General features: G+C 40.7%; 1 protein-coding gene across 1 annotated transcript in view; it reads left to right on the forward strand.

The window, feature by feature from the left end:
* The window catches only part of LOC129713146 (thrombospondin type-1 domain-containing protein 7A-like), a 354070-nt gene that overhangs the window by 321717 nt on the left and 10080 nt on the right, over nt 1-22273 (forward strand). Inside the window, exons 20-26 of the mRNA XM_055661980.1 lie at nt 2490-2607; nt 4561-4706; nt 5722-5896; nt 9735-9908; nt 16938-17033; nt 19322-19404; nt 19578-19791. Of these exons, the coding sequence (XP_055517955.1) occupies nt 2490-2607; nt 4561-4706; nt 5722-5896; nt 9735-9908; nt 16938-17033; nt 19322-19404; nt 19578-19791 (1006 nt within the window). The remainder of the gene's footprint in view (nt 1-2489; nt 2608-4560; nt 4707-5721; nt 5897-9734; nt 9909-16937; nt 17034-19321; nt 19405-19577; nt 19792-22273) is intronic.

Below are 22273 nucleotides of genomic sequence, written 5' to 3' on the forward strand. Positions count from 1 at the left end.
TGCCTGCACCAAAGGTTGCTGCACTTCAGATCAATGACTGATAGCATGAAATATAATTAATCAGAAACCATATACTGCCGCTCAGTGATATAAAGACATCTTGAATAAGTTAGGTCTTTATTCTCTGGAGCGCAGAAGGTTAAGGGGCGACCTGATAGAGGTCTTTAAAATGATGAGAGGGATAGACAGAGTTGATGTGGACAAGCTTTTCCCTTTGAAAATAGGGAAGATTCAAACAAGAGGACATGACTTCAGAATTAAGGGACAGAAGTTTAGGGGTAATATGAGGGGGAACTTCTTTACGCAGAGAGTGGTGGCGGTGTGGAATGAGCTCCCAGTGGAAATGGTGGAGGCAGGTTCGTTGGTATCATTTAAAAATAAATTGGATAGGCATATGGATGAGAAGGGAATGGAGGGTTATGGTACGAGTGCAGGCAGGTGGGACTAAGGGGAACAAAATTTGTTCGGCATGGACTTGTAGGGCCGAGATGGCCTGTTTCCGTGCTGTAATTGTTATATGGTTATATGGTTATATGGTTATCAGGAATTTTCTGGAATGTTTTGTTATAACTACCACTTGAACGGTGTGTGGTATCTTGTCATGAAACTTTCATTTAACTGATTTAGAAACAAAGAACCGCAGATGCTGATTTACAAAAAAAAGACACAAAGTTCTGGAGTGACTTTGCGGGTCAGGCAGAATCTCTGGAGAACATGGATAGATGATGTTTCCATGTCCTCCTATCCATGTACCCCAGAGATGCTGCCTGAACCCAGTGAATTGCTCCAGCAGTTTGGGTTTTTTTAACTGATTTAATTTACACTGGTTTTACTCCATAAGTAACACCACATGTTTCCTCCATCCTTCGCACTTGATTTATTTCTGCAAAAAACGCCTCCTTTGCTCATCAACACTGATGCATGCACATTCAAAAGTCCAGCAAAAGTAATTTTCTCTGATTGGTGTGTGGGTAACGGGGTGTGCTGTAATGAGCAGAGGCAAATGATATGGGTTGTGAGCGAGAGCATTTGAAGAAATATTTGTTGATTCTATCCATGTACATCAGGTCATTGAACTTGGTGCAACACTGCATCCAAATGCTAATTGCTTCACTGCTTGTATCAAACGCCTCTTATTTTTTATTGCCTGCATCAACATTCTCTGACTGTGCCAAAAATTCACTAGACCCGACTCTCACAGGTATGATGTTGTCGTTCATGGCTACAGGGTGTATTAACGGTCAAACTATGCTTGATACTGGCCCCACAGCTGAGACATGCAAGACATTGAACACTGCCGCCTTCATCAGTAGCCAAGAGCATAATCTAATCACACATTGTGAAACCTTATCTTATCTTATTTGGGGGTACTCTGAAGCTAGCCTCCAAAATGTCCCTCCTATAGCTTAAAATGCCCATCCTGCTTGAAGTGACCCTGAATTATTGATCCGGACATGATCCGGACAACTTGTTGGTGATATTTGCACCTAGGAACTTGAATGCCGACTGAGATGTGTACTCCATCCCGCTTCCTAAAGTCGATGACCTGTTCCATTGTTTTGCTGACATTGAGGGAGAGGATATTGTCTTGATATTAAGCTACTATGCTCTCTATTTCCTTTCAGCTAATCACTGCTCCCTAGTGTTTAAACTGAATTCTTGCTTACAAACTATTGCATAAATGCTGCAAATTCATTTCTTCCTTTCCGACAGAATGGCAAAGAGAAGTTTTCAGAATGGATTGAAGAGACACTTCTGAGGGCTTAGTGTCATTTCTCTTGTACTGTAGACTTCATGTAGTAAAATGCTGCTTAATGATGCATGTAACTGGTAATAGGAAGAATCCCAGTAGATGAAAAGCTGATTTTAAGGCAGCATTTAACAAACATGCCAGATGTTTGCATTAAATCATTGCTTGTAGGCATGCAGTATAATTTGTAACAGAGAATGCAGGGGCAATTGTAAAGAAAGGTAATAGGCAACTGAGAAACCAAAGATAGACACAAATTGCTGGAGTAACTCAGCCGGGACAGGCAGCAACTCTGGAAAGAAGGAATGGGTGACATTTCAGGTTGAGATCCTTCTTCAGACAGCCTGAAAAGGAATCTACCTAATTTAAAAAAAAAGGATAGGATACTAGGTGGGTTGAATTTATAATCTGACCATATTTCTGTTGTGCGATTTGCCTTGATCTTTTTTCAAATACCTAGGCACAGTTCAAGGAAAACTTCAAATAAAATCGAAAAGCTTATTTTCCTATGCATGTACATATGTCTGAAGCAGAGTCTCGACCCGAACATCACCCATTCCTTCTCTCCAGAGATGCTGCCTGACCCGCTGAGTGACTGAGTGCATTTTGTGTCTATCTTCAGTGTAAACTAACATCTGCAGTTCCTTCCTGCACATGTATAAATTTTTATCAGCTGTAAAATTAACATCTCGCCTGACAATAATTGCTGTTTAAAGGTGCCTTTTGCTTCTGTTGACAGATGGGTGTGGAAAAGCCATGGCAGATGAATGCCTCATGTACTGTGGAGTGTCCGGTGAATTGTCTCTTCTCTGACTGGTCTCCCTGGTCCGATTGTTCTCAGTCATGTGGTCTCGGAGGTACGTACTGACACTGATGTATTGTAATTTATTTCAACTCAGCAGGTAAGAGTGAAATAAAAAAAGAAAATCAAAACATGTGGTCAAAACAGTAGATACTGCTGGTGCCAGAAATCTGAAATAAAAACAGAAAATAGTTGAAGCACTCAACGGGTCAGGCAGCATTTGTGAAAACAGTTAACATTTTGGCTTAAAGACCAGCTTCTCTTTCCAGATGATGCCTGTCCTGCTCAGTGTTTCTAGCATTTTGTGTTTATGTAAGAGTTTAACTTCACTTTGAGATGTATTTTAACAACATACTTATGGTATTCAGTACCAAGATATATTCCAACATCAACCAGTGGCAGTAGCTCCATCAGAAGGGTGAATTAACTTAGGCACAAAGGTAGACAGGAACAGAAGTTGGACAGTTTAGTCCCTTGAGCTTATTTCTCCACTCAATGAAATCATGCTGATCTTTGGTCACAATCCTTACCCTTGCCTCAACTTCATAATATATTATCAAAAATCTATCAATCTTAGATTAAATAATTAACCTAGCATCAATTGTTACGCGCAAAAAGGAGGTTCAGCTTTCTGCCAACCTCTTATGAAGAATTATTTATTCTGCAGTAACTGTATTGTTTCCGTTCCTCACTTACCACAAAGTCCAGCACCTTGAAAACTCTCAGTCAGTGGAGGCTTGCACAAGAAGACCAAGATGTTTCAGGCAGACCAATGTGTATCTTTGATGATCTTAAAGAACAATATCTGTCTCCGTATCAGTCGCTAGAAACAGCCCAAGGGGGACAAAGGCCTCTGTTACGCAACTGTTCAGGATGAACCTTGACACTGCTTCCCTCTTTACACTTCCCTGGCAAACACACGCTCATTTATATTTTTCTTTCTAAAATTACTCTGAATGCACAGTCAGACAATTGGGACATGGCATTATCTTCACTCACTCTTCCAGGTATTTCAGTATGACCTACAATATTTACTGTGTCAACAAATCAATAGTGTTTCATTTCAAATAGTGTCCTGCCTCTGAGTGTTCATTAATGGGAGAACCCTATATTCGCCTATTCCCATAGCTCAATTGTGTCACCCTGCATATATTTCTGCGCCTCAGATATTCCAGTCAGCAGCATCCTAATGTGTCAACTCCAAACTGTGCATCCTTGTGGGATCGCACTGGCCTAGGTTATAAGCAGTAGCTGTGTGTCATTTCACTTTTAAGTTGAAGTGGTAAGACAATTTTTCTATTTCTATTCAAATCCGTCTTTTTTTTTTGTAATCAATATTTTAAACTCTTAACAGTGAACAGATGTTTCCTATTCTAGCACCGTGTGCTTGTAACGCTGACTTTCACCAGAATTCTCTTTCAATAGAGATTATTAAACCTAATGTGATAAGTGAATTTACTTTACTGTGGTACATCACATAAGCACCTTCAGCCCTAAAGGAATCTTCCATGCATTAGGATAAATCCCTTACCTTTACATATGTACAATGTGTAGGTATGATTATCTTGTGTGTTTACATGTACTAAATATGCATATAAATAAACATGTACTTTAATACATTTGCATAATTTGAAAATATTCTGAAATGAAAGGCCTTAATTTATTAACAAGGGGATCAAAGTTTATAATTTGACAAGAATTGAGTGTCAGTTGAAAAGTTAAAACATTCTGAATGCAGTTTGGTAATTATTCCTAAATGCCCTTCTCCACTGCAAGGAAAGATTATTTCATTGTAAAATGGAACAGAGAATATTGTGAACCATGTAATATCTCAAAATCTGTGTAGTTAAGGTATTATTTATACAAAAAAACATCAAATTCACTGAAAAATAGTTTTACAATTGTATTTTATTGTATCCTTAACATTGCAGATTTGATAGGTTTGAAGGAGGAGAAAATAAAGTTAATAATGAAGAAATGTGTTATGTGTATCTTTTTTTAAATATAGGGGAAATGTTACGAAAGAGGACATTGATTCAGCCATTCCAGGGAGATGGGCGACCATGCATAATGCAGTTGGAACAGTCCAAGCCATGCCTAATCCGCCCTTGCTACCGCTGGCAGTACAGTGAATGGGGCCACTGTAAAGTGGAGGTATATTGACTTAAGTCTACACACTTGCTTCTGTACACTGTGGATAAAATCCATATTATTTACTGATATCCAGGATAAAAAAATAAAATAATTGTTTCCTCCTTTGGATTACGTCATCCCTCTTTTTTGTGATGGCAGGAGAAAGTATGGGCCACCTTTTTTCCTTCCTGGTGTCATAAAAACACCATCAATGACAACAAGTACTTCCCCTGTAAATGTCAGTTTGTTCTACCCCACCTCTCTTCCAGCTTTCTCCACTCAACTATCATCAGTCCGAAGAAGAATCCCTACCCAAAATATCGGCGATCCCTTTGCTCCACAGATGCTGCCTGACCCACTGAGTTCCTCCAGAAAGAACATTGTATTTTGTAAAATAACCATTGATTTAACTTCCATCCACATCCATGATTTTTTTTTAATGTTTCATCCATTTGCCAGCTTCTGTCCTATATGCCAGTAAGGATTTAGTTTGCATTCTTATATCTCGGACATTCTATTTCCTGACACCATAATACATACAAATCAAATATTAAATGAATGTACTCTAATTACTAATGTGTTACTTTTATTATTTCTGATTTTCACCTTAACAGACCATCCATAATTTTGAACATAGATCAACTCAATCTTCAGTCTAATGAAAGGGACCCCTGTTATCTTCAGATTTAAAGGCTATAACATATCACTCACCGATGCCTTCACATCTTTCAATACATAAAAACACTCAGAGAAAATCTTCATTCTTATGCAGCACCTTTTTGTCGGTATATAATTTTCACCTACAGCCAAAGATGCGTTTTTCCGAATTATGTTATCAGCTTGCACCCTAGGAGGTATCTGTGCCAGAACTCCTAAGATTCAGAGTTGCTCTGAACCCTTTACCTACTGATGTTTATATCCTCGTCATGCTCATCTTCTGAAAATGTATTAGCTTTCCCACCAAAAGGTAATGTGTAACCAAGGCTATCACGCTGTCTTTCAGAGTAATCTCAATTATTTATTTATCTTGTTAAAGGATGCCCAGTGTGGAAATGGGATGAAATTTCGAAACATGTCATGCGTTGTGTTTGATGGATCCAGGGAAGATTCTGGCAAGGTTGTGGATGATGAATTCTGTGCTGACCTGGAACCTGCAGTGAATGGAGACAAACAGATTGTTCTGCAGGCATCCTGCGCTGTTCCATGCCCAGGTACTGTAGCTCCTCAAACTATTTTTATGTCCTCGACAGAAATCTAAAATGTTGAAAAGTAAAGGAAGGGGCATTTCTGCATCGAAATAAATGTTATTACTTGCACTCCTGGCTCAAAGATTCATTAGTTGGGAGTTAATTTCAAGAGGTTAAGCACACTGATTTACAGCATATGCCACAAATGTTTAAATCAGTTGAGAATGTGACATTCATCTACCTCTGTTTCTGAATGCAGGACAGCCTGTTCAGCCTTGTCAGGCAGTACCTGATGTTGCCATAATGATCACATTAAGAGATAAATGGCATGCATCCATGGTTGAGTTTTTTTTTAATTTCCTGATTATAAAAATGTTCAATATTTCAATTAGCAAGTTTGTCTTTGTGCAGCATCACATAATGTCAACAATACTGGAATGTGTTTGGGATTTTATTTTCTCTGTTCTATTTTTAATTCCATGACTAATACATTTATATTAAACAAAAAATAAACTGCTGGAAGAACTTGGATACATGGAACTGCAGATCCTGGACACCAGCATTTTGTGTCATTGTTGGAACGACCCAGCAAGTCTACCCTGATCCAAAACACAAACCATCCCTTTGCCTTCACAGATGCTACTTGACCCACTGAGTTCTTCCAGCAATTTATTTTTTGTTCCAGATTCCAGCATTTGCAATCCCTTGTGTCATATTTATATTATTAGTGCAGCATCTTGACCCAAGAAGTCAACCATCCCTCTGCCTCCATAAATGCTGTTCTGACCCATTGAGTTCCCACAACAGTTTGATTATTGCTTCATATTAAAGTTTGGTCAGAAATATTTTAATGAATGAATCATTAACTTATTTATTTTTAAATAGTTTCACACATAGATAATTCGTGAAGTAGCACAAAGATCATCGTCATAGTCATTCAGCTGGAAACAGGCCCTTTGGCCCAACTTGCCCAGGCCAACCAACTTGCCCCATATACAGCGTCCCACTTGCTTGATTTGGCCCATATCCTCCTCAACCTATCCTATCCATATACCTGTCTTAAACATTGCAAATGTGCCTGCTTCAACTACCTCCTCCTGTTGCAACCTTCATTGCTGTTTGTCATCTACTGTACATCAATGATTTGGATGAGAAAGTATATGGCATGATTAGCAAGTTTATAGATGGCACAAAAGTGGGTGCTATTGCAGATAGTGAAGAGGGTTGTAAGAAAATTGCAGCATGATCTTGATTGGTTGGGCAGATGGTTGAAGGAATACGGAGAAATGTGAGGTGTTGCATTTTGGGAAGTTTAAAATGAGCAGGACCTACACAGTGGATGGTAGGACTCAGGAAAGTGTTGTAGTGCAGAGGGATCTAGGAGTGCAGGTACATAGTTCCTTGAAAGTGGCATCACAGGTAGATAGGGTGGTCAAAAAGTATTTTGATACATTGGCCTACATCAGTCAGAGTACTGAGTATAGAAGTTGGGAGGTCATGTTGCAGTTATAGAAGATGTTGGTGAGGCCACATTTAGAGTATTGTGTTCAGTTTTGGTCACCATGCTCGAGGAAAGCTGGAAAGGGTACAGAGAGGATTTACGACGATATTGCCAGAACCTGAGGGCCTGAGCTATAGGGAGAGGTTCAGCAGGCGAGGACTTTACTCCTTAGAGCGCAGGAGGATGAGGAATGATCTTGTGGAGATGTACAAAATCATAAGAGGAATAGATTGACTGAACACACAGTCTTTTGCCCAGATTAAACTAAGATGACATTTATTGGAATGGAATTTACTACACTGCAGAGAAAATTTGGTATTTAGCTTACTTTAAAATGTCATTATTTGTCAGTGTATGCTGTATCAGTAATATGCCTTTAATCAAATTTATTTTAAATTAAAAAAAAATAATTTAGATTTTTTTTTAATATCAAATTAATCTATTTGAATGATTTATAGATGTCATACAGTGTGGAAACAGGCCCAACTTGCCCACTCCGACCAACATGTCCCATCTACACGAGTCCCACCGATCAGCATTCAGATTCAGATTCAGATTCAGAAAACTTTATTGTCTGTCGTAACAGAAAATCTTCTTTGACCTTTTGGCCTTTATCCCTCCAAACATGTCCTATCCAGGCATCTGTCCAATTGTTTCTTAAACGTTGTATTAGTCCCTGCCTCAACTGCCTCCTCGGGCAGCTCATTCCATACACCCACCACCCTTTCTTTAAAAAAACTACCTATTATGTTCCTATTAAATCTTTCCTCCTTCACCTTAAACCTATGTCTTCTGATTCTTGATTCCCCTGCTCTGGGCAAGGCACTGGGCAATACCCTAGATTAGGAAAAATGCTCTGTGAATTCCCCTCATGAATTTATATACCTTCATAAAATCATCCCTCAGCCTCCTGTGCTCTGAGGAATAAAGTCCTAACTTGCCTAATTTCTCCCTATAGCTCAGGCCCATAAATCCTAGCAACATCCTCGAAAATCTTTGCAGATTTTTTTACCTAATAACCCTGTCCCACAGTACGAGTTCATTCCAAGAGCTCTCCCGAGTTAAAAAAAAATCAAACTCGTGGTAAGCACGGAGAATGCACGTAGCGGGTACGTCGGAGCTCGGGAACGTCCCTTAGCGGCTCGTAACATTAACGGCAGGTACTCGGGAAGACTCGCTAATGGCAGGTAAGCACGGGAAGACTTTGGAAGATTTTTCAACGTTGAAAAATGTCCACAAGAGCCCCGAGTACCGACGAGTGGCCATTACCGTAAATCTCCGAGTTCGAATCAGGGCAAACTCGGGAGAGCTCTTGGAATGATCTCGTACCATGGGACAGGGCTTTTAATGGCATATTTTTTAAATAGGGTGACCAAAACTGAACACAATACTCCAAGTGCAGCTTCATCAACATCTTGTGATATAACATCCTCATTTTTGTTCTCAGTTCCCTGACTGAGGAAAACAATCAATCAAAACCCTTTTTCACCACCCTATCTTCCCTCAACAACACTTTCAGGCAATTCTGCACGTATTCTGAGATCCCTCAGTTCTGCAGCACTCCCCGGGGCCCTGTCATTCACCATGAAGATCCTTCCCTGTTTTACCTTCTCAAAAATGTAACATCTCACACAATTAAACTCCATTTGTTATTCCTCTGCCTACTCACCAAGCTGATCAAGATCCCACTATAATTCTTGATAACCATCTTTGCTGTCCTGACACCAACTATATTCCTAAATTCATGTTCTAGGTGCAGAATTAGGCCATTCGGCCCATCAAATCTACTCCACCATTTAATCACGGCTGATCTATCTTTCCCTCTCAGCCCCATTTTCCTGCCTTCACCGCATAACCCCATGACACCCTTACTAATCAAGAATTTTGGTGCCATTTGCAAACTTACTAATCATGCCTGGTACGTTTTCATCCAAAGCATTGCTTGATGGCAAACAGCAATGGGCTTAACACCAACACCAGCCATACCACTACTCGCAGGCCTCTGTCCAAATAAAAACCCTGCACCACCACCCTCTGCTTCCTACCGTTAATTAAAAGCTGTATTCCTTTCACTCGCCCCCCCTGGATCCCATGTGATCCAACCTTTCCGAGCAGCCTTCCATGCAGAACCTTATTCAAGTTCTCGTTAAATCTTTCTCCACTCAGTTTGTCAATTCATCTTATTTGCTGGTGATATTTTTATAAGGCTGTATCAAGTCATTCCTCAACCTCCTTCACTCCGGGGAAAACAGTCCCAGTCCATCTAATCTCTCTTCATAATTCAAGCTGTCCGGTGCCGGCAACATCCATGTGAAGGTTGAAGTTCTAGTTGAATTGCAGCATTTTATTTAATTTTTGCAGGTGACTGTTACCTGACAGACTGGTCTGTGTGGAGTTCTTGTCAACTAACCTGTGTAAATAACCAGGATCTTGGTTATGGTGGAGTACAGGTACGGACTAAGGCAGTAATCGTCCAAGCCATGGAAAATGAGCATCTGTGTCCCGTGCAGACTCTGGAGACCCGCACATGTACAGGTGAGTACAGCTGGTACATTGTGCAACTAACACAGACTCAAGGAAGCTCATAATGACCCTTCCTTTTCACAATTGGCACTGATTCAAAATCTATGAATGCATAAACGAGATTTCCAGTCAGAAAAATCTGTCGGGATGTGCACCATTAATCCTATGTATGTGTTTTGAGCATCCATTAAAGCTGTTCACACCCAGTATAAAATCATGTTGTGAATCTGTCTCAAAGGAGTGCCTCTAATTTCATTCATAAAGTCATAAGCAATAGTAGCAAAATTAGGTCATTTGGCCCATCAAGTCTACTCCTCCATTTAATCACGCTTGATCCATCTCTCCCTCCTAACAGCGTTCTCCTGCCTTCTCCCCATGACCCCTGACACCCGTACTAATCAAGAATCTATCTATCTTCGCTTTAAAACTATCCATTGACTTGGCCTCCACAGCATTCTGTGGCAAAGATTTCCACAGATTCACCATCCACTGATTAAAGAAATTCCTTCTCATCCCCTTCCTAAAGGAATGAACTTTAATTCTGAGGCTATGACCTCTAGTCCTAGACCCTCCCACCAGTGGACCCTCTCCAGAGCCAGCACATCCTTCCTCAGATATGGTGCCTAAAATTGCTCACAATACTCCAACTGTGGCCTGACCAGCGCCTGACAGAGCCTCAGATGCAAGAAGAGAAGAGTTTTCTCATTCTGGAATTTTATTGAATATTTGAGGAACAATTTACTCTTGTAAATTCCTCTCCATTGTTTTGATATAATTTGGTAACTTACTTATCTAAATAAACTAGTCCATCCCTTTTCTAGAATTGAGGAGAGAGAAATTTTGCTGCTATGTTTTGGGACAGTCCGATTGTGAAAAATCAGGACCATAAATGTTTTGGAAAAGGCATTTTACTAAGTCTAACAACTGTGAGCCTATTGATAATCCAGTGGCCTATGCATCTTCTTACCTTTCCAGCCTGTCTTTTTTATCTCAGCAACGATATGTCCAAGTCCTTCAGAACGTGTAGTGAGCATTTCAATTGCTGCAGTAACCAACCATTATTAGCTTCTATTGTGGCGGTCCCTGGTGGTTAGCCACTCGTGGTGCGAACCCTCGGCTCGGGGGGTTGGGTCATGTGACTTGGTATGGCAGTAAGAGCGGGTCACGGGCCACCCCCTGGGGTATATATACTGTTGGTAACGCCCTTCCCCCTTGTTGTGGTTCTGAGAGCTGCTTTGTGTTTACTGAATAAAGATCACTTTGTTTGACATCACGTCTCGCTATACTGGTGACCCCGACGATTGCAAAAATGGATGCTGCCGCCGCTCAACCCACCATTGCCGCAGATCCGGCCCACCAAAATGCTGTTGCACATAAGCTGCCAATTTCCTGCACCTCGCAGCCCCGGGTGTTAGACACATAGAAACATAGAAAATAGGTGCAGGAGTAGGCCATTCGGCCCTTCGAGCCTGCACCGCCATTCAATATGATCATGGCTGATCATCCAACTCAGTATCCTGTACCTGCCTTCTCTCCATACCCCCTGATCCCTTTAGCCACAACGGCCACATCTAACTCCCTCTTAAATATAGCCAATGAACTGGCCTCAACTACCTTCTGTGGCAGAGAATTCCAGAGATTCACCACTCTTTGTGTGAAAATTTTTTTCCTCATCTCGGTCCTAAATGATTTCCCCCTTATCCTTAAACTGTGACCCCTTGTTCTGGACTTCCCCAACATCGGGAACAATCTTCCTGCATCTAGCCTGTCCAACCCCTTAAGAATTTTGTAAGTTTTCTATAAGATCCCCCCTCAATCTTCTAAATTCTAGCGAGTACAAACCGAGTCTATCCAGTCTTTCTTCATATGAAAGTCCTGACATCCCAGGAATCAGTCTGGTGAACCTTCTCTGTACTCCCTCTATGGCAAGAATGTATTTCCTCAGATTAGGAGACCAAAATTGTACACAATACTCCAGGTGTGGTCTTACCAAGACCCTGTACAACTGCAGTAGAACCTCCTTGCTCCTATACTCAAATCCTTTTGCTATGAATGCTAACATACCATTCGCCTTCTTCACTGCCTGCTGCACCTGCATACCTACTTTTAATGACTGGTGTACCATGGCACCCAGGTCTCGTTGCATCTCCCCCTTTCCTAATCGGCCACCATTCAGATAATAGTCTACTTTCCTGTTTTTTGCCACCAAAGTGGATAACCTCACATTTATCCACATTATACTGCATCTGCCATGCATTTGCCCACTCACCCAGCCTATCCAAGTTACCTTGCAGTCTCCTAGCATCCTCCTCACAGCTAACACTGCCCCCCAGCTTCGTGTCATCCGCAAACTTGGAGATGTTGTATTCAATTCCCTCGTCCAAATCATTAATATATATCCAAAATTGCTGGGGTCCCAGTTGTTCCAGCAGGCCAAGGCCCAGTTCCGCATCTGCCAAATCACAGCTGTCAACACCCGCTACTTTTACGTGGTCGGCGCGCTCTATCAGGAGACGGCCGGTCGCATGGTTCCTTACCTAAGCGAGCCACCGGATGCCGATAAGTATGAGGGCCTCAAGGCGCTGCTTCTCCACACCTTGGGGTTCAGCCACCTGGATCGAGCAGCGCGGCTCCTCCACATGGGTGGGCTCGGCGACCGCAAGCTATCAGCCCTCATGAGCAAAATGCTCATGCTGATGGACGGACACCAGCCCTGCCTGCTCTTTGAATACCCCTACCTGTAGCAGTTGCCGAACGACATCCGCCTGATGCTCTCAGGTGAGAGCTTTGACGACCCCCGGCAGCTAGCAGAACACACGGACGTGCTGTGGCTGTCCTAGCAGCAGAGCAGTGGTTCGCTCGATCGGGTGCCGACACCGCACTGGAAAACACAGCGACCAGAGGCCACGCCCCCTGGGGGGGGGAGGAAGCACAGCTGGGTCTCCGACTCCATGAGAAGCCGGGAAGAAAAAGTGTTGCTTCTACCACCAACACTGGGGTTCCGCGGCCCGCTAATGCCGCTCGCCCTGCTCGTGTCTGGGAAATTCCGGGGTCGGCCGCCAGTAAGCACCTCGGCGGTCTGCCAGATACACCGCCTGTACGCATGGGACCGGCACTCAGGACGACGATTCCTGGTGGACACAGGGAGCGGAAGTCAGCGTTTTGCCCCCATCGGGGGTGGACACTCGTTCTGGGAAGCGGGGACCTTTGTTAACTGCCGTGATTGGCAGCACTATACGGACTTACGGTGATCGCATGATCCCGCTCATCTTTGGTTCTTGCCATTCTTCAGGCCGCTCACCATTGTCGACATGTCCCAGCCATTGCTGGGCGCTAATTTCCTGCGTGCTCAATCACTGTTAGTCAATGTGAGGGGCCAACGCCTCATTTGTCTTCTCTTTTGGTTCCGTGCCTCTGGTTCTGGGGTGGGTCCTGTTGCGGTCCCTGGTGGTCACGGTTGGTAATGCCATTGCCCCTTGTTGTGGTTCTGAGAGCTGTTTTGTGTTAGCAATAAAGATCACTTTGACAACACATGTCTCGCTATACTATATTAAATGTTTAATTTTTAATTCCCAGGACCAGAATTTACAGCAAAATTATCAATGAGATAGCAGCCATTTTAGGAGCACTTAGGTTCCCAATGAAATTACTATTAAAGTGCAATCACTAAAATGTGGAAAAATGGGATCTCATCATTTGTTTCCCCTTTATTGAATGGGGTGAAGTAGCTGTATTTGTTCTGTAGATATATGTTGAATTCACCACAACATATCAGGATTTGTCCATTTCAATGGGGCAAAAGCTAGTTCCAGCAAAACAACATATTTGACACTTATAAGCAGCATACAGTCATATTCCTTCAAAATTTAAAAATTGTTTTTATTTTATTGATAAAGTTAGTTTGCTTTCCCATTTTAGAACCCCATCCTATGCAACCACATCTTCTTATATTGTGGAGACTAGAACTGTACACTATATGATCAATGGTCAGCAAAGATTTGATGGGCTGACGTGCCTATTTCCATGCTGTATTTCTAACCTAAATAAAAAAAGCTACATTGCAATTTTAAGTCATGGTCATTGACCCTAAATGCTCTCCCAATAATACTTCAACAATTTGCCCAGCCATATTCCCTGAGACCATGGAATCTCTAGTGGAATTACCTATGTACTGGCTCACTTTAATAGATTCCACCATCTCTGCCTTTCACTCTAAAGTGAACCCAGTTAATGTTAGGGAAGTTAAAATCCCTAACAACCACGACCCTTAGTACTCTTAAATCTCTGTGTGATTTGTGTACATATATATCTGTTCCTCTATCTGCTGCTAACTATTGTACATCCCCAGCAAAATGAATACATCCTTCTTGTTTTCATGCTCTGGCCATTTTACCTCATCCGAAGAGAGCCTTCTTGGACATCCTTCCTCTCTGCTTTCCTTAATTATTAAAAATTTTATTAATTAAAAAATAATCATTGGATTCCTTAATTAATGTTGCAATCACCTCACCTTTTACATTCCCTTCAGTCGCACACCCCTGCATGCCTGAACATTCTATACCCTGCAATGGTTAATTGTCAGTCCTGCCCTTCTTTCAACCTTTCATACAAGTAGTTGCTGCCATTTTGTAAAGGAATGCTCCCATCTTTTGGCCATTACTGGAAGTGCATCTATACATTTGAACTCCATATGAAGGTAATAGCAATGGCGATACATTTTATATATTTCTGACGACAGTGCACTGACGTATTGAGCTGAAATAACTCAGCCTCCAGCATGGTCAAGCTTTGATCTAATGCTTATTAATTTTGTCCATGAGATAGCTGGGAATTTATATATATGTTATACTGTCCAATAGATAAGATTGCCATGAAAGCACATTTGTTTATTATTCATTTCTAGGTTCATAATTAAGTCATATATTTTTTAAATATACAGTAAATCACAAGGCCTTAAAGATTATTTGGTCATGGTTTTGTATTGAAACAGAATGAGGTTGATAAATTGTTTTGCACGTTGTATATTAAATACTTGAGTAATTTGCTTTAAACATTGTCTCAAAAAAGCTGCTCCAATTCAAATTTAAAAGAGAAATAATGCTGTACTAGCCCACTCATTTCTTCATACCAGCAGTTTGAGGGGGGTTTCCAATTGGTCCCAATCCTCTGCTTTTTCTTCCATTTTCAATTTCCATTATTTATTCAATTCCATGTTGAAAACTGTCACTGAATTTGCTTCCAGTACCCCATCAAACGGTGTGCTCTACAATACAGCGTTTTCCTCAGGTCACTGTTGATTCCATTTACTTTTATTTTATTCATGTGATTTTGGTCCCTAACTAAAGGGAACATCCTGTTGTCAGCCAGTCCATCCAGGCCTCTCATCATTTTATATACTTCTCTGAACCCTCACCAATGCCTTCACATATTTCCTTTAATAAACAGAATGGAACATAGAAAACATAGAAAATAGGTGCAGGAGTGGGCCATTTGGCCCTTCGAGCCAGCACTGCTATTCAATATGATCATGGCTGATCATCCAGAATCAATACCCCATTCCAGCTTTCTTCCCAAATCCCATGATTCCATTAGCCTTAAGAGCCATATCCAATGCTTTTGTGAATACATCCAGTGAATTGACCTCCACTGCCTTCTATGGCAGAGAATTCCACAGATTCAAAACTCTCTGGGTGAGAAAGTTTTTCGTCATCTCAGTCCTAAATGACCTACCCCTTATTCCTAAACTGTGACCCCCTGGTTCTGGACTCCCCCAACATTGGGAACATTTTCCTGCATCTAGTCTGTCCAATCCCTTAGTAATTGTTATATGTTTCTATAAGATCCCCTCTCAACCTTTGGAATGGAACAGAATATCCCAATTGAGGACAAAGCGGTACTTTCTAAAGGTTCAGCATAATGTCCCTATTTGTCTGCTTCCTGCTTTTATTGCTAAAGCCAAGAAGCCTTGTTAACTGCATTATCAACCTGCTCTGCCAATGCCAATGTCTTTTGTGCACTTTCAATATCTTGTGTACCTCACCCCAAGTAGAACAATATTCTTTATTCTATATAAGCCTCATTGTTATCATTAAAAATGTATATCCTCACATTTGTCTGTATTAAACTTCAACTATCATGCATCAGTCCATTCTAGTAGCTTGTTTCTGTCCAATTGCATTCTATCAAGACCTGCTTTGCTGTTCACAATTCTACCGAATTTTGTGTCATCCACAAATTTAGAAATGTTGGCTTTCACACCTAAGTATAGGTCAGGAAATAAAGATCAAAAAGCAAAGGATTCAACTCTGATCCTTAAGGAATATTGCTATTTATGTCTCTGGCCTATAATGGTTAAGTTTCTCCTGAGCATTTTTAAACACTGTTTTCCAGTTCTCTGGCACCTATCTTCCTATCCAAAGAAAATTAAAATATTATGGACAGTGTTCTGGTGATTCTTCCAGTACTTTCCATGTACCCATCATATCCAATACTGGTGACTTAACTCCAGAGTGTTCCCCAAAACCTTCTAACTTTCCACGCTGTCAATGAAAATGGAAATTTGTTTGGGTTAATATGATCATTATGGTATTTCCCTGCATATTGTTGATGAAAAGAGACAGAATAACACTTAAAGTGACCAATAAATTGCAAACCAAGAGCACAACAAAAGAAAATACATTTCCAGTAATATTTAGAACATAGCTAATTTTGAATGTTTGGTTTCATTTATAAAAGTGTATAACATGAACTAAGCACATTATCTCACTATACCTACTCTCACCAGACAACTTATCGCTTCTGAATGCTTCAGAAAGGCAATTGAACTAGAGAAAATAGACCTGAGAACTTGTTAATAATGCTAACCCCTCACTTATTACAGAAGATAGACATGTGCCTGCTGAGAACTGTCTCTAGTGTTCAGCAGGTGGAAGGTAAACTTACCTGAATCCAAAGGGAGTCTCAGGTGTAATCTTTCTATGCCTACCACTGTACTCTGAGATGTAATATACTCTGCTCATTCTTGTCAATGGTTTCTCATAGGTGGTCACTGTTATGAATATATTTGGTTAGCTGGTGCTTGGACAGGAACATACCGAGAAGTGTGGTGTCAGAGGTCAGATGGAATAAATGTCACAGGTACTGAATTTATATTCCTTGCAAGGCCAAAATACATGATTATCAATATCTTTCTGAAAGATATCCCAGAAATATATTTACTTGCACTATACTAAACTCATTGCCGTAGAGAACAATAATATTAAATGGTTTTGATTCAGAAGACCTCACCAAGGAAAGACGTGGGAATTTTTACAACCAAAGTAGAGAAGATTAGTAATGAGATCTGATCAAAATGTTTAATATTATGAGATTTTACTGGGGAGACAAATTATTTCCACTGATTACTGAGTTAACTACAAGGGAACATAAATGTGAGATCATCACTATAAGAAAAAAATTAAACACCATATCTAGTAATTTAGTTTAGTTTAGAGATGCAGTGTGTAAACTGAAATTGCTGCAAACAACGATCACCCATACACTAGTCCTGTGTTATCCCAATTTAGCATATACATACTAGAAACAATTTGCAGAAGCCAGGTAACCTACAAATCTTTGAAATGTGGGAGAAAATCGGAGCACTTGGAGAAAAATCCACGTGGTCACACAAAGAACAAACAAACTCTGTAGCGACAGCACTTGTTGTCAGGAGCGAACCCGGGTCTCTGGCACTGTGATTGGCCTGTCCCACTTAGGCGACTTTTTAGGCGACTGCAAGAGACTATGCAGTCGCCACATGGTCGCCACATGTTCACGGGTGGTTGCCGGGTAGTCGCCTTCATGGTGGTGAGTAGTTCCCGCATTCTGGGAACTAGCCGCAGCCTCATTATGGTCGCTGCATAATTTTCAACATGTTGAAAAATTAGTGGCGACTAGAATGAAGCCGCCATGGGGAGTAGCGAGAATTCTCGTGCCGTAGGTGGGTCGCCAGGAGGTCCTTGTAGGTTGCCAGGAGATCGAAGGTTCTCGTAGGTTCTCGTAAGTTGTAGTCAGTGCTGACCGGTGAATTTCATTGGCTCATTGGGAAAAAAACGTAAGCAGTAGTTTTCTGAACCAAGGATAACCGACCGGTAATGTTAATGTCCGCCGAGCTTCACAGCCGTGTATCTCTGGCTTCTTAAAAGTTGTCTCCACTCCTTCTCCCTCCTTCTCCCCACTCTCCCCTCCCTCTGCCTCCCCCTTTTAAAGGACTTACCGTGTACTGTGCTTTAGCCATTGTAATTACAGCGCCAACCTTCCTGTTCATCACGGTGTGTGTCTGTATCACCTTGGCTTTGCACAATGCGAATTTCACTCAGAGTGCTCCCCTCGCTTGCCCTGTCCCCTGCTAGTATAACGGGCTGGTGAAGGAAGTGATGTGTGTGTGTGTGCGCTCCACTCCGACAGTCGCTGTTCCAGTTGCTGATTTTTCAGGCGACTGCCGGCAACTTGACAGTCGCCTGAAAAATCGCCTAAGTAGGACAGGCCCATAAGGCAACAACTCTACTACTGTGCCACCCCTTTTTACAAAGGTTTTTATATCTGTCTTCACCAAAGAAAAGGACTTGCCAAAGTGCCAGTGGTGATAATTAAGTAGTTTAATAATGAAATAAATCAATGCCATTCCATATGAATATTACATGAAATGTGCAAAAAAATTTGTTTGTTATTGGAAAACAACTTTTACAAAAAGCGTTACATTCTGATCTATTTTCTCATTCTTCACTTCCAATCAATGAATTTGTTGAACCGTATCTGTGGACTTGATTATCATCAAAATTTGGAACTGATAAACAGAATAATTTTATTGTGACAAAAGCCCAAAAATCAACATCTTGCAGTAGGCATGGTAGTGCAGCAGTAGAGTTGCTGCCTTACAGCACCAGAAACCTGGGTTTGATCCTGACTACGGGTGTTGTCTGTATGGAGTTTGTATATTTCCCCATGATTGCGTGGGTTTCTCCGGGTGCTCCGGTTTTCCCCCATACTTCAAAGACATACAGGTTTGTAGGTTAATTGGCTTTGGTAAAAATTGTAAATTGTCCCTAGTATGTAGGATTGTGCTAGCGTACAGGGATGGCTGGTCGGCACAGAAAGTCCTGTTTGCGCACTGTATCTCTAAACGAAACTAAAATTAAGGATATATAATTATGCTCCAATATCAAAAAGCCATTATTCCAAATTTTCAATGTTAATCAGTGTGATATAACTGGGAGTTCATTGTCCACAATTACACAATTTAAGATCAATGGTAAACATGATATTCAAGCATGCAGGTTTTGTATGGGAATCATAATAATAAAATGATTTTTATTTTTGTGATACTGATAATATTCCCTTTCAAGCTTATTATTTGACATTACTGGATTTAACTGTTTGTGTTGTAGGTGGCTGTTCTGCATTAAATCAACCCTATGCTGACAGGTCTTGTAATCCACCATGCACTAAACCTCACGCATACTGCACTGAGGTAAGTGCCAGCTGCTAACAGCAGCCAACAGCATAGTATTCCTGAACTTACTGCTAGTTATAACATTGGAAACAATAGAATATCAGTAATCCTTGTGTAATGTTGTACAATTTAAATAATTTGTTCAATTTTTTCAATGTTTACACAATAACACTTTAATTTCTCCTATCCAGTCTGCAGTGTGCGTCTGTGAAGAAGGTTACACAGAGGTGGTGACATCGGGCAATTTGCTAGATCAATGTATCATGATCCCAGTGCTGGAGATCCCTTCGGTGGAGGAGAAAAAAGCAGATGTGAAGACAAGCAGGGCCGTCAACCCAACTCAAACGTCTGATAGCAAACAAGGGCACTCAGGACACACGTGGTTCTTACAACCTTTTGGAGCAGGTCAGAATAAAAACCAGGCTCAATACATTAGGCAACTTAAATATTTTATTTTCTAACTGTGGCCTAAGAGAGAATTATTAAACATTAATGGTTCTTCAGAGTTTGTTATTAGTTTTTATAAAATAAATATAAGATCCACTTTTTGCATGATTCAAAATCAATTGGCCGCTGCACAAGTTGAATTGAAGAATAGAAATTATATGAAATTGTAAAACTTTTTAGTCACCTTCTGCTAAAATCTGCTGCATTTTTAAAATGAACTGCTGCATTTTAATGTTCTCTTAACAATAACACTGACAACTACATATTTTCATGCCGCAACTAACGCTATGATGAATGTTTTCTCTAGAGTGCAGAAAGCTAAACTCATTGGCTTTCAGAATATTAACTCTGCTTTGCTGCTTAATATAACATAAAATATTGATGGAATTCATGGTTGTAATTACGGAATGATAGCACTTTTAGAGGTGGCAGTTATGAGAAAGGGGGCAGTTAGGTAAAAAGTGAATTGTAAATGCTGGATATCTGTTGCTAAAACATAAAATGATAGTAAACATACAGTAGGTCAATCACTATCCATATAAGGAAAAGGCAAGTTCGGCAATTATCTTCCACTTGTTCTGGCAAGAGTCTACATCCAAATTATTCACCTGCAGAAAAATGTGTTATGTAGAACTCAGTATTGAAGAAAGCCTCCTGAGAAGATGATAAATAAAATAGAAAGATTAAACAAAAACTTACCGTTTGAAGTTTGATCTTTATTTTATGTGAAGTTGAATTGATGGATTACGTGAAGAGCCTGCCAGCCCGCATGCACATCAATCTTCAGATCAATAGTATGAACTACAGACCACTTGCACAAACTTAAGGTATAGAAAGATTAATAACCGTTGAATTACCGAATGATCTTTATGAGATTCAGGGTTGGGAGTGGAGGGCACGTAATCCCTCACTTAAACTTCTCATAAAATAAAGATCAAACTTCAAACGGTAAGTTTTTGTTTAATCTTTCTATTTTATATCAAAGTTACGTGAGTGACTACGTGAAGCCTTCAAAGTTCTGTGGTTTCATGCGGTAACCAAATCTGTGTGTGAAACACTTAAACAGATAAACCATAAATGATAGAACAGACATGGGTTATTAACAACATGATGCTAACTTGCATACATGGCCATTGCCCTTAATCGGCTCACAGTCCCAATTGGCTTTGAGTTAGACAATAACTCAAGCAACATTGTTCAGAATTCTATCTGCAATCATCCAGGCATATTCAACAAAATTTTATAACTTGTGAAAGCGCACTATGTAAGCCTCCTGCTGTTGCAAGAAGATGATCAAATGAGAATATCCATTCTAATGGCTGCTAATGAGCCACCAGCAACCTCTTGTGGAAAACTATTAAATAACAAACAAGAGGACATGACTTCAGAATTAAGGGACAGAAGTTTAGGGGTAACATGAGGGGGAACTTCTTTACTCAGAGAGTGGTAGCGGTGTGGAATGAGCTTCCAGTGGAAGTGGTGGAGGCAGGTTCGTTGGTATAATTTAAAAATAAATTGGATAGGCATATGGATGAGAAGGGAATGGAGGGTTATGGTATGAGTGCAGGCAGGTGGGACTAAGGGAAAAAAAGTTGTTCGGCATGGACTTGTAGGGCCGAGATGGCCTGTTTCCATGCTGTAATTGTTATATGGTTATATGGTTAACAATGAAGAAGCTATCCTTCATCGCATAGGAACTAGCAAGCTCAATGTACCTATATACATAATAACACCCCCCCTCTCCGATCTGGTGGGTATGCTGTCAACTCCAAATTATATGCAACCAAGCCCGTTTTGCTTTATGAGATCATTCCCATAACAAGCTACCCTCGTGTCAGTTATGACCTGGAGACTGAGCCAAAGATTGAGTAAAGACTGTTTTTTGTGCTGAAATCAGTTGTAAAAAGCATAATCAACTTAAAAGATACTGCTCCCATTAGGAATACAGTAGATGAATATCTGCATAATAATTTACTGATATACATTCCACACTACTATGAATCTAGGCTTTTAGAGCGGTCATATAAAAGACACCTTGCATAACGTTAGTCAACAGCGGGTGAATAACCAATCATTTATTGTCCCACATATGGTGCTATAGAGAATGACAAAGCAGCACAAGCAGTGTCAATTGTGCTATAACATAATCACTTCTCTAAGCCCAAACTGAAAGAAACACAAACCTCTGCTACTTCCGTTTAAAAGTAGCTCACATGTCTTGTTCACAAACTTCCCAAACAATCGTGCAGAGCTAGCTGCCTGAAAAATAGGCTGAACTAACCATGACTCATGACTTAGAGTAAATAGGAGCTTCTTTCAGTTGCCTTTATCATGGACACTCTGAATGAGTAGGCAAAATTGGCACCATTAAATTTCTTGGTGCCTTATCCTTAATATCATAAGAGGCATCTACTGATAAAACCCCTGAGTCTTATCAGCT

This window comes from Leucoraja erinacea, chromosome 2 (genome assembly GCF_028641065.1).
Source record: "Leucoraja erinacea ecotype New England chromosome 2, Leri_hhj_1, whole genome shotgun sequence".
Taxonomy (NCBI): Eukaryota; Metazoa; Chordata; class Chondrichthyes; order Rajiformes; family Rajidae; genus Leucoraja; species Leucoraja erinaceus.